General features: G+C 41.3%; 1 protein-coding gene across 2 annotated transcripts in view; it reads right to left on the minus strand.

The window, feature by feature from the left end:
* The window catches only part of ipo13b (importin 13b), a 53,971-nt gene extending 40,901 nt beyond the window's left edge, over positions 1-13,070 (minus strand). Inside the window, exons 1-2 of one of the 2 annotated variants that reach the window (XM_052458710.1) lie at positions 12,927-13,070; positions 12,571-12,658 (exon numbers count right to left, since the gene is read on the minus strand). In XM_052458710.1, the coding sequence (XP_052314670.1) occupies positions 12,571-12,658; positions 12,927-12,949 (111 nt within the window). In that variant the 5' untranslated portion in view covers positions 12,950-13,070. Of the gene's footprint in view, positions 1-12,570 lie in introns of both variants that reach the window. The other variant, XM_052458712.1, reaches the window with a different exon arrangement.
* Between the last annotated feature and the right edge of the window lie 642 nt (positions 13,071-13,712).

Here is a 13,712-nt window from a genome sequence, read left to right on the forward strand (position 1 = left end):
CGTTCATCTCTAGGAGACAGAACGCGTCTCCTTCCTGAGCGGTATGACAGCTGCGCTGTCCCATGGTGTTTATACTTGTGTACTATTGTTTGTTCAGACGAACGTGGTACCTTCAGGCATTTGGAAATTGCTCCCAAGGATGAACCAGACCTATGGAGGTCTACAATTTTTTGTTCTGAAGTCTTGGCTGGTATCTTTTTTATTTCCCTATGATGTCAATTAAAGAGGCACTAAGATTGAAGGTAGGCCTTGAAATACATCCACAGGTACACCTTTAATTTGACTCAAATGTAATTTAGCCTATCAGAAGCTTCTGACATTGTTTTCACACTGCTTAAAGGCATAGTCAACTTAGTGTATGTAAACTTCTGACCCACTGGAATAGTAATACAGTGAATTATAAGTTAAATAATCTGTCTGTAAACAATTGTTGGAAAAATGACTTGTGTCATGCACAAAGTAGATGTCCTAACCGATTTGCCAAAACTATAGTTTGTTAAAACTTCTTATGGCTGGGGGGCAGTATTGAGTAGCTTGGATGAATAAGGTGCCCAAAGTAAACGGCCTGCTCCTCAGTCGCTAATATATGCATATTATTATTAGTATTGGATAGAAAACACTCTGAAGTTTCTAAAACTGTTGGAATGATGTCTGAGTATAACAGAACTCATATGGCAGGCAAAAACCTGAGGAGAAATCAAAACAGGATGTGAGAAATCTGAGGTTGGTATGTATTCAACACAGTTCCCATTGAAATCCCCTTGAGATATTAATGAAATAGCACTTCCTAGGGCTTCCACTAGATGTCAACCATCTATAGAAATTTGAATGAGGCTTCTACGGTGTTGTGGGACTGAATGACAGCAGAATGAATCAGGTGTCTGGCAGTCAGCTATATCCTGGTCATGTGCATTTCACATGATCGCGACCTGCATTCCATGGCTCCTCAAAAGACACAAAGGAATACTCCGGTTGGAACTTTATTGAAGATTAATGATAAAAACATCCTAATGATTGATTCTGTACTTAGTTTGAAATGTTTCTTCGACCTGTAATATAACTTTTTGAAGTTTTTGTCCGACGTAACGCTGACCAGAACGATCGTTTGGATATGTACACCAAACGCGCTAACAAAAGTAACTAATTGGACATAAATAACAGACATTATCGAACAAATCAAGCATTTATTGTGGACCTGGGATTCCTGGGAGTGCATTCTGATGAAGGTCATCAAAGGTAAGGGAATATTTAGCATGTAATTTATGGTTTATGTTGACTACAACATGGCGGCTAATTTGACTTGATTGTTCTGTGCGCCGTCTCAGATTATTGCATGGTTTGCTTTTTCCGTAAAGTCTTTTTGAAATCTGACACAGCGGTTGCATTAAGGACAGGTATATCTATAATTCCATGTGTATAACTTGTATTATCATCTACATTTATGATAAGTATTTCTGTTGAATCGATGTGGCTATGCTAAATCACTGGATGTTTTTGGAACTAGTGAATGTAATGCGCCAATGTATAAATCAAACAAAACATACATGTATTGTGTAACATGAAGTCCTATGAGTGTCATCTGATGAAGATCATCAAAGGTTAGTGATTCATTTTATCTCTATTTGTGCTTTTTGTGACTCCTCTTTTTTGGCTAAGAAAATGGCTGTGTTTTTCTGTGGCTTGGTGGTGACCTAACATAATTGTTTGTGGTGCTTTTGCCGTAAAGCCTATTTGAAATGGGACACTGTGGTGGGATTAACAACAAGACTACCTTTAAAACAGTATAAGATACATGTATGATTGAGGAATTTTAATGATGAGATTTCTGTTGTTTTGAATTTGGCGCCCTGCACTTTCACTTGCTGTTGTCATATCATCCCATTAACGGGATTGCAGCCCAAAGAGGTTGTGGAGTGGTTGAAAAACCAGTTTTAATGACTCCAACCTAAGTGTATGTAAACTTCATTAATTACAGTCTTTGTTAGGAAGAAGAAATGGTCTTCACACAATTCGCAACGAGGCAGGCGGCCCAAACTGCTGCAAAAACCCGGACTCAGCTTGCACTGAATGCAAGAGAATTGACACAATTTCCCACGTTAATATTTCCTGCTAACATTAATTTATTTTAACTAAATATGCAGGTTTAAAAATATATACTTGTGTATTGATTTTAAGAAAGGCATTGATGTTTATGGTTTGGTACATTTGTGCAACGATTGCGCTTTTTTCACGTATGCGCTTTTGTTAAATCATCACTTGTTTGGCGAAGTTGAAGTAGGCTGTGATTCGATGATAAATTAACAGGCACCGCATTGATTATATGCAACGCAGGACAAGCTAGTTAAACAAGTAATATCATCAACCATGTGTAGTTAACTAGTGATTATGTGAAGATTGATTGTTTTTTATAAGAGAAGTTTAATGCTAGCTAGCAACTTACCTTGGCTCCTTGCTGCACTCGCGTAACAGGTGGTCAGCCTGCCACGCAGTTTCCTCGTGGATTGCAATGTAATCGGCAAAAAAAAATGTTGATTATTGATTATGAAAACTTGAATTCGGCCCTAATTAATCAGCCATGCTGATTAATCGGTCGACCTCTAGTTTCCACTTCATAATAACAGCACTTACAGTTGACTGGGTCAGCTCTAGCAGGGCAGAAATTAGACGAACTGACTTGTTGGAAAGGTGGCATCCTATTATACCCCGGGTATAAAAAAGAAATAGAGTAGCACACTCATATATAAGAACTCTTTTTTTATATATATATATATATATATATATATATATATATATATAGACTTGCGTCATGCAAAGCTGCGTCTGCTGCAGTTCAGAAACAGCACCTGCTATTTAAAAATAAATATGAATGTCTCATGAATATTACTTTTCTATTGTGTTATTGACCATACATTTGTTTGTGTTGCACTGCTTGTTCTCAACTGGCCTACCTTGTTAAATAAAGGTGACATTTATTTTAAAAATAATTTTAAACATTTACTGCCCCTAGGGGAATAGCATGCAGGTGCAACCAGCCACACAATAAATATGCTCCCAACCATGGTACAGTGAGGGTGCTGCAGACTAATGTAGACTAGAGGAGGTTCAGTAAACTGAGACCTGAAGACTCATTGTAGTCTTCAGATCTAGCGACTAGGCATTAGCTCAGCAGGCTGACAGGTCTTGAGTCACACAGCAGTCTGGGTTTTGATATCCAGTCAAGTTACTGTAATGTACTGCCTGTGTCATGTTGTATCATTCCTGGGGGACAGACAGAGCCCTGCTAAGGGACTTTTCTTGAAAAGAAAAGACAGGATATTGATCCATGTCTGACTGGATAAATCAATCATCATTATTGATTAGATCTATGTCATCTTATATCATCATAACTGTTCATATTTATATTAATGATGTGAAATGGAGATCAAATAACATGCAGAAGGAATCAAATCAAATGAAATGTTTATTTGTCACATACACATGGTTAGCAGATGTTAATGCGAGTGTAGCGAAATTCGGCTTGTCACCAAAAGCACTCAAACTTCTACAGATGCACAATCGAGAGCATCCTGGCGGGCTGTATCACCGCCTGGTATGGCAACTGCTCCGCCCTCAACTGTAAGGCTCTCCAGAGGGTAGTGAGGTCTGCACAACGCATCACCGGGGGCAAACTACCTGCCCTCCAGGACACCTACACCACCCAATGTTACAGGAAGGCCATAAAGATCATCAAGGACATCAACCACCCGAGCCACTGCCTGTTCACCCCGCTATCATCCAGAAGGCGAGGTCAGTACAGGTGCATCAAAGCTGGGACCGAGAGACTGAAAAACAGCTTCTATCTCAAGGCCATCAGACTGTTAAACAGCCACCACTAACATTGACTGGCTGCTGCCAACACACTGACACTGACTCAACTCCAGCCACTTTAATAATGGGAATTGATGGGAAATGATGTGAATATATCACTAGCCACTTTAAACAATGTTACTTACCCTACATTATTACCCTACACTACATTATTCATCTCATATGCATACGTATATACTGTACTCTATATCATCGACTGCATCCTTATGTAATACATGTATCACTAGCCACTTTAACTATGCCACTTTGTTTACATACTCATCTCATATGTATATACTGCACTCAATACCATCTACTGTATCTTGCCTATGCTGCTCTGTACCATCACTCATTCATACATCCTTATGTACATATTCTTTATCCCCTTACACTGTGTATAAGACAGTAGTTTTGGAATTGTTAGTTAGATTACTTGTTGGTTATTACTGCATTGTCGGAACTAGAAGCACAAGCCTTTCGCTACACTCGCATTAACATCTGCTAACCATGTGTATGTGACAAATAAAATTATTTGAAATAACATGCAGAAGGAGGAGGGGAACTGATGAATGAATAAAGCTGGGATGTTCTGTGTGCATGCGTGCTTGCCTGTGTGTGTGTGTAGGGGCATGGGCGGTTGTTGACTCTGTCTGAAGTCTGCGCAGAGATACATATATTTGTTTAACTCCCATGTTGCCAATGACGATGGCATCCCAGCCAGAAAAAGATGAAAACACAATTAGTAAAGCTTCACAACCATTGAATGATCATTACTTGGTTGCCATTGAGAATACTGATATCCAACCACAAACAGGTATGACGATATGAGATTTAGCACCTGCTCCAGACTCTAAAATAAGAAACAACCATCGATAACGGAAGAGAGGGGGGAGGGGGTTGTGACGTCATGCTCAACTGGAAGTGCTCTAATTCTCTCATATCAATCATGCACTGAAATAGCACAACACCATCTCTCTCTCTCTCCTCTACACATCACAATGACTCTGGTTTCAGTGTCACATTCTACCACCCTCCTCTCTCTGTATTCTCTCTGTCTGTGTATCTCAGTAGTTGGTTCCTTTCTCTCCCACCCTCGCGCTTTCTACCCCTCAGTGTGTGTGTGTGTGTCAGTACCTCTCTGTCTTCATTGTTCACAGAAAGGGACTGGTTAGACGTTAGCTTTGTGGTGCTGGCACCAGGTCCACCCAGGCAGCCATCCAATGGGATGAGATGAGGTGGTCTAGGCTAACTATGTTGGGTAACAGATGTAATAACACACTAACTGGATTATCTTTGGAAAGGATATACACTACTGGTCAAAAGTTTGACAACACCTACTCATTCAAGAGTGTCTTTATTTTTACTATTTCTACATTGTAGAATAGTGAAGACATTAAACCTATGAAATAACACATATGGAATCATGTAGTAACCAAAAAAAGTGTTAAACACACACATTAAGAAGAAATTCCACAAATTAACTTTTAAGAAGGCATACCTGTTAATTTAAATGAATTCCAGGTGACCACCTCATGAAGATGGTTGAGAGAATGCCAAGCGTGTGTAAAAGGTGGCTATTTGAAGAATCTCAAATATAAAATATATTTTGATTTGTTTAACACTTTTGTGGTTACTACATGATTCTGATTCATATCTGTTATTTAATAGTGTTGATGTCTTCACTTTTTATTCCTGAAAATAGTAAAAATAAACAAAAACCCTTGAATGGGTAGGTGTTCTAAAACTTTTGACCGGTGTATATCCAGACTGCCTGGCCACAGTATCCATTATTATCACACACACACAAAGGAATTGTGCTGGGCACATACACAGACAGTTGGGACAAAGGCTATTGTACTGGTGGAATCAAGACAGGGCCAGGAACCTACTTCTCCATAACGCACACGCTCACACACGAGAGAGAGTGGACTTCTGTATTAATTTGCTCTCCTCTTCTTATCCACTTTTGGGAAGCACAATTTAGCTTTCAATCGATTTGCTGTTTGAGACTGAAGAGATGTTTGAGTGTGCATTGAACTCAGCTGTTATAGGTACCTACTGGGATACTAGGACTGTACAAAACATTAGCAACGCCTGCTCTTTCCATGACAGACTGACCAGGTGAAAGCTTTGATCCCTTATTGATGTCATTAAATCTACTTCAAATCAGTGTAGATGAAGGGGAAGAGACAGGTTAAATAAGGATTTTAAAGCCTTGAGATAAGCCTTGAGGCTTATGTAAGACAGAATATTTAATTACATTTGAACAGGGTATGGTAGTCGGTGCCAGGCGCACCGGTTTGTGTCAAGAACTGCAACGCTGCTGGGTTTTTCACGCTCAACAGTTTCCGGTGTGTATGAAGAATGGTCCATCACCCAAAGGACATCTAGCCAACTTGACAACTGTGGGAAGCATTGGAATCAACATGGGCCAGCATCCCTGTGGTACGTTTCAACAACTTGTTGAGTCCATGCCCCGACAAATCAAGTCTGTTCTGAGAGCAAAGGGGGGTGCAACTCAATATTAGGAAGGTACTCCTAATGTTTTGTACACTCAATGTACATCTCAACAGTGTACAACAGGGCTCTCCAACCTTGTTTCTGGAGAGCTACCATCCTGTAGGTTTTCAATCCAACCCCAGTCTCATTTACAACTGCGACCTGGCCAAGATAAAGCAAAGCAGTGCGACACAAACAACACAGAGTTACACATGGAATAAACAAACATACAGTCAATAACAATAGAAAAGTCTACATACAGTGTGTGCAAATGAGGTATGATTAGGGAGGTAGGGCAATAAATAGGCTGCAGTGGTGAAGAATTAAACAATAGATGTGCAGAAGATAAATGTGCAAGGAGAGAGACTGGGTTGCGAAGGAGAAAAACAAAACAAATATGGGGATAAGGTAGTTGAATGGGCTATTTACAGATGAGCTATGTACAGGTGCAATGATCTGTGAGCTGCTCCGACAGCTGATGTTTAAAGTTAGTGAGGGAGATATGAGTCTCCATCTTCAGTTAATTTTGCAATTCGTTCCAGTCATTGGCAGCAGAGAACTGGAAGGAAAGGCAGCCAAAGTAGGAATAGGCTTTGGGGGTGACCCGTGAAATATACCTGCTGGAGCGCGTGCTATGGGTTGGTGCTGCTATGGTGACCAGTGAGCTGTGATAAGGCAGACTTATAGACGACCTGGAGCCAGTGGGTTTGGCGACGAATATGAAGAGAGGGCCTGCCAACGAGCCCATACAGGTCACAGTGGTTGTTAGAGCCGATTTGGACATATTTGTATAAAAGAATGAACATACGGAGCTCCATGTATATTTGTGTAAATATATTAAATATTAATGTATATGATGAAATATTAGGTACGTACCTTTATGATTTATATTTACCTGATTGAGATATATTCATTTGTTGTTAGTTTAACTCAGTTGTTGGCCCCCCCTCTTGCCTATTCATTGTATTGTGGTAAGTGTGTTAGGATAAAGGCAGGAAGTTGGATTACTGAAGGAAGGAGTGACATGGTCATTCAACCCTCCCTCTGGAGCCCACCATGGGGGGGTATGGGAGAGGTTGATCCGACTGGTGAAAAAGATCCTCTATTCAGTCCTTAAAGAGCAAGTACTGGATGATGAGGCTTTGCAGACAGCCTTGTGTGAAGTTGAGGCGATTATGAACGACAGACCAATCACTACTGTAACAAATGACCCTAATGATCTAGAACCCCTGACTCGAACCATCTGCTTCATCTGAAAGCTAAGCCAGTCCTGCCACCAGGACTATTCCAGAGAAGCGACCTATACTCACAAAGGAGATGGAAGCAAGTACAATATATCACTGACCTCTTCTGGAAGAGATGGATCAGGGAGTATCTTCCACTTATGCAGGAGCGGAACAAGTGGAACAAAACTAAGAAAAACTTCAGTCCTGGTGACCTCGTGGTCATCGTTGATGACACCGCCCCAAGGAACTCTTGGCTAATGGGGCGTGTGGTGGAGGCTTTGCCAGGGGATAAAGGTCTTGTCCGGATCGTCATGGTTAAGACTAAGACCAATATTTTACAGAGACCTATCAATAAACTCTGTCTGCTCCTTGAGGCGACGGAATGAAACACACACACACACACACACACACACACACACACACACACAGTGCTCCATCTTAGAATCACGTGCACCTCTGATTCGTTGATGTCGTACTCTTACATTCTTTGATGTCATAGTCATACATTTTTGGACGTCAAACTCTTGACATTTTTGGAAGTTGAACACCTTTACACTTCAACTCAGACTGAGATCTATGGACTATTTTCCTATATGGCACCTTGTATATTTGTATATAGCTATAAACTGTAATAGTGCTCTGGTATAGAATGTTTTGTGTATTGGCTCTACGTTTGAATATTAAGTCATTGTTGTGCATTCAGTGCAGTCAACAATTAGGGGCCGGTATTTTAGAGCCGATTTGGACATATTTGTATAAAAGACTGAACATACGGAGCTCCATGTATATTTGTGTAATTATATTAAATATTAATGTATATGATGAAATATTAGGTACGTACCTTTATGATTTATTTTTACCTGATTGAGATAAATTCATTTGTTGTTAGTGTAACTCAGTTGTTGGCCCCCTCTCTTGCCTATTCATTGTATTGTGGTAAGTGTGTTAGGATAAAGGCAGGAAGTTGGGCCTTCGGGAGAGGGAGTCCTTGCTAGATGTGGGAGCGGTATAGTTTTTTGACCATAAAGACAGGTAATAATATGTATTTTCCATATCAAGTATTCTATGCTTTAAGTTGATTGGAGAATCATTTATTTGTTAGATATAAGAAGAATAAACATTTTTGTTGCACCATATCCCTGGATGTCATTGAATGTTTGGCCGTTTGGAAACCTTGAGTGTGGACTATATGCGTACCAAACCACCCCGCTTCAGGCTTGGGCAGAGGCTATGGTAAAGACGAAAGGAAGCCACTACAGTGGTGGGTAGTATATGGGGATGTGGTGACAAAACGGATGGCACTGTGATAGCAAACTGGATGCAGTCTGAGTACAGTGTTGGAGACTATTTTATAAATGACATCGCCAAAGTTAAGGATCGGTAAGTTGGTCAGTTTTATGAGGGTATGTTTGGCAGCATGAGTGAAGGATGCTTTGTTGCAAAATAGGAAGCCAATTCTAGATTTAATTTTGGATTGGAGATCCTTAATGTGAGTCTGGAAGGAGAGTTTACAGTCTAACCAGACACCTAGGTATTTGTAATTGTCCACATATTCCAAATCAGAACCGTCCAGATTCAGTTTATCAACCAGCTAATTACTCAAATCAGGTGCGCTAGATTATGGTTGGAGTGAACAGGACGGTAGCTCTCCAGAAACAGGGATGGAGAGAGAACTTCCAGGACGGTAGCTCTCCAGAAACAGTGATGGAGAGAGAACTTCCAAGACGGTAGCTCTCCAGAAACAGTGATGGAGAGAGAACTTCCAGGACGGTAGCGCTCCAGGAACAGGGTTGGAGAAAGAACTTCCAGGACGGTAGCTCTCCAGAAACAGGGTTGGAGAGAGAACTTCCAGGACGGTAGCTCTCCAGGAACAGGGTTGGAGAGAGAACTTCCAGGACGGTAGCTCTCCAGGAACAGGGTTGGAGAGAGAACTTCCAGGACGGTAGCTCTCCAGAAACAGGGTTGGAGAGAGAACTTCCAGGACGGTAGCTCTCCAGGAACAGGGTTGGAGAGAGAACTTCCAGGACGGTAGCTCTCCAGAAACAGGGATGGAGAAAGAACTTCCAGGACGGTAGCTCTCCAGAAACAGGGATGGAGAAAGAACTTCCAGGACGGTAGCTCTCCAGAAACAGGGATGGAGAAAGAACTTCCAGGACGGTAGCTCTCCAGAAACAGGGATGGAGAAAGAACTTCCAGGACGGTAGCTCTCCAGAAACAGTGATGGAGAGAGAACTTCCAGGACGGTAGCGCTCCAGGAACAGGGTTGGAGAGAGAACTTCCAGGACGGTAGCGCTCCAGGAACAGGGTTGGAGAGAGCCCTGGTCTACAGTGTTTTGCTCTCCTTCCATTCCTCGTCTCCTCTCTCTCATCTGCATCTATCTGAAAACAACAGCACATATGGTGGACACCTTCCGGCCAACGACTGCTTTCACCGGCCTAGTTTTCCCTATTCACAGCAGTACGAGAGGAGACAAGGAGATTAAGTAGAGGAAACAGAGAGGAAGCTACACACTCTAGCTATATATTGTGTGAATCAGAAAAGGGCCAATGAGAAGGAGCCACCTGTATCTATTGAGATGCAGCCACACCTTTCTCCCTCTCCCCCTGCACTTCAATTTCCTCTCCATCTCTCCTGTTCTCCATACCTCTCTCTCCCTCTCTTAATCATGACTGTCGCATATCCCCTCCTCCCCTCCCTCTTTCTCATACTCCCTTCCACTGTCTCTCTAATAAAGACGGTCGAATCACCCCTCCCACACTCCCTCCTTTCTTTACAGTCAATGTCAGACATTACCCCCACCCACTCCCAACCTCCGTCCAACTCGCTCCTCCATCTCATCCACAATTTCTTTGTCTCACCCGTCCCCCTCTCCACCAACCCCCTATCGTCCCCTCTGGCCCTGGTCACCAGCCACCCAGCAACAGGGAGATTCATCACAGAAACCTAGCAGCCACAGAATGCCAACACACACACCTTAGATGACAGAGATGGTGGCTATAATGACCTCCAGTACCAAAATTCTCTCTCTCTCGCTCCCAGCTGGCTCATCATTAGCTGAGAACTCCACTGCACAGCAGTATGGGGACACAATTAGCCAGGCCTGATCAAAGACTCATGGACTGTAATGCACACAAACATTTGATCTTTCTCAGAATTTAGACCAGATCGACAGACAGAGGGACAGACAGAGGGACACAGACAGGATGGATGGACAGACAAAGACAAACAGGCAGCATAATATTGTAAGAAGATCACAGTAGCAGGACTGTCTGCAGAGGTACTGAGGGGGGATCACACAAAAATGAGAACAGAAGGATGGTGAAGGGGAGTTAAGAGCAAGAAAATAAGATGTTTAGACAAAGGCAAGTAAATGCGAGAGAGCAAGCGAGACACAGGGAGCGATGGATCCTGCCATCTTATTGACCACCAGCATTGTGCAACATATTTTTGTACTGTCTCCTCTGTCCTCCTAAGCACTGAGGACACCAACTGTCACCAGGCTCCAGTACACACTTCATCAAAACTTGCCTTGAGGTTTGTGTTCTGCTGCATATTAAAAAAGTGAATTCCCTGTGGTGGTATATACAGAACACACACACATCAGCTGCTGTGGATTCATTAAACAGCTTTAGATGTTCTAGATATTGATGATGAATCCTTCATCTGTGACAGATGAAGAGGAAAAGATACAGTGTGTGTATGACATGTTAGGAAGATTAATGTGGACAGAAAGCATAACACTCTACATAGACTACTAGAAATGACATAATCAGAGAAATAATCTCAAGTGGGCAGACACATGCCATAGAAATAAAGGCCTTTAAAACCTTAGTATAGAGTGCTATGCCTCATCTCTTTCTGTACAATCAATCAAATGTATTTATAAAGCCCTTTTTACATCAGCCGATGTCACAAAGTGCTATACAGAAACCCAGCCTAAAACCCCAAACAGCAAGAAATTACATTCTAGACCTCGACATAACCAAATAGTACTTAGTTCTACTTTTTGTTTGATATTGTGCACTGTATACTCAATGCACCCCACTCTACCCTTTTCTTCTAGCCTACATTCAGTCACAACAACCTTCACCAGAGTAGTTTGGATGATGTAGTGCATCACACAGACAGGGTGAGAGGAGGACAGATGTATCGCCCTGAGTCAATTATACAGAGAGACCAGCCCTCCAGTCATAGCTATTGGTTTAGATTCGTCAGGGGCATTGGTGTAAAGTACTTAAGTAAAAATACTGTGAAGTACCACTTCAGTAGTTTTGGGGGGGTATCTGTACTTTACCCTACTATTTATATTTTTGACAACTTTGACTTCACTACATTCCTAAAGAAACTAATGTACTTTTACCTGACCCCAAAAGTACTCATTACATTTTGATTACTTAGCAGGACAGGAAAATGGTCCAATTCAGCACTTTTCAAGAAAACACGTGGTCATCCTTACTGCCTCTGATCTGGCAGACTCACTAAACACCAATGCATCTTTTGTAATGATGTCTGAGTGTTGGCTATATGTACATTTTAAAAACAAGAAAATGGTGCCGTATGCTTTGCTTAATATAAGGAATTTGAAATGATTTATACATTTACTTTTGACACTTAAGTATATTTAGAACCAAATACTTTTACTCAAGTACAATTTCACTTGAGTGACTTTCACTTTTACTTGAGTAACTGTCTTTTTCCACCAATGGTGAGGGGAATACACAGGCAAGGGGACAGAATAAAGACTTGCTATTGTTGACGTTTCAGTTGCAAAGACTAGCTGGTCTCATTCAGTACAAAGACAAAAAAACAACTTGTTTGTTAGACAACCGTTAGCTGATAAACTCATGTCATGATACTGTATATGTGGAAAGCTATACCCCCTACCATTATAACTACCCCATTGAAAATACATTATTGAAAAACACGTGTCTACACACATCTGATATTTTGATTATACTTGTTTGATTGGTGAATTTGTCCATAGATTAAGATTCTTACCTTTTCCACGTTTTCCACTGTGAAGTCGTGGGCATCTGGCGTGGTTGTTATTCTCCCCGACGTCTCCATGTTAGCCCAACCGGTCTGTCTGTCAATAAAAGGCGGAGCCGCTTCTTTAGCTTGCTCGCTGTCTGGATAGCTACAGAACGCGGCACTAGTCAAACCACGATTTGGATGACTGGCTCTTCTGTGTTAGCTAAATAATTTTAGCTTCTGAAGCTAAACCTTGTTAGCTGACCGGCCTCTGGGGGCCCCGATTATTCTGTATGTCTGGGGACAAGCTAGCTAGCAAAGCATCTTGTTACTCTCTTGAAAATGTGCCTGTAAAGACAACCTACGGAGCTAGTTAAACCTACCTTTTTAATTCATATCCAAACATGCGTTGGCATTAGAAATGTGTGTTACTTGTTACTGGCTAAATATCCAGTATATTGTCTCTGTCTTTGCTACGACGGTAGAAATAATGCAGATACTGCCAGCTCCCAGCTACTGACTTCAGCCTCTGTAACGTCACTGTCCCCACAGCCAATGATAAGCTATTACGCCACTTATCTTTCCCTCTGCCACGGCCCTGCTTTCAAAGCAGTGATCGTTTTATAAAGACAAATTATGATGCATTAAAATTGTATGAAAATCTTTCATGGTATATGTTTTACGTATGTTCCAGTCTTGAATTTTAAAGTCTATAGTAGTGATATACATTTGCATAGCCCTATGCAGAGCCATATATTTGACTCTTATGGTATTCACATCATGGATGTTTTGCATTTACTTCCTAATAATACATAGGCAAGATAGACTACCTAAATGTTGATGAAAAGGTGACAGAAATTCACTCAATCTGACGTTGCTTGCATGTGACAAGACGAGAGGGGTAAGTCTATGGATTCTCGTCGCTTTGTAGATTGGTTTACTGTGCAACAGGGACTCTTGGTGGCTGTTTGAAAACATTGCATACACTTTTATTACAGTAAAACGCCCTGTTATGTCATAGCCAGTTATGTCAGTTGATGACAGGACAGTAGTCTTCAATTTCCTTGGTGGGAAATGCAATTTAGTTGATCAATTTAATATTTTTTTAGATAGGATTTTTCAATATGACTATATTTCTTGTCAGTTGAAAGAGACACACCAAATTTTTA

This window comes from Oncorhynchus keta, chromosome 1 (assembly GCF_023373465.1).
Source record: "Oncorhynchus keta strain PuntledgeMale-10-30-2019 chromosome 1, Oket_V2, whole genome shotgun sequence".
NCBI classification, from domain to species: domain Eukaryota; kingdom Metazoa; phylum Chordata; class Actinopteri; order Salmoniformes; family Salmonidae; genus Oncorhynchus; species Oncorhynchus keta.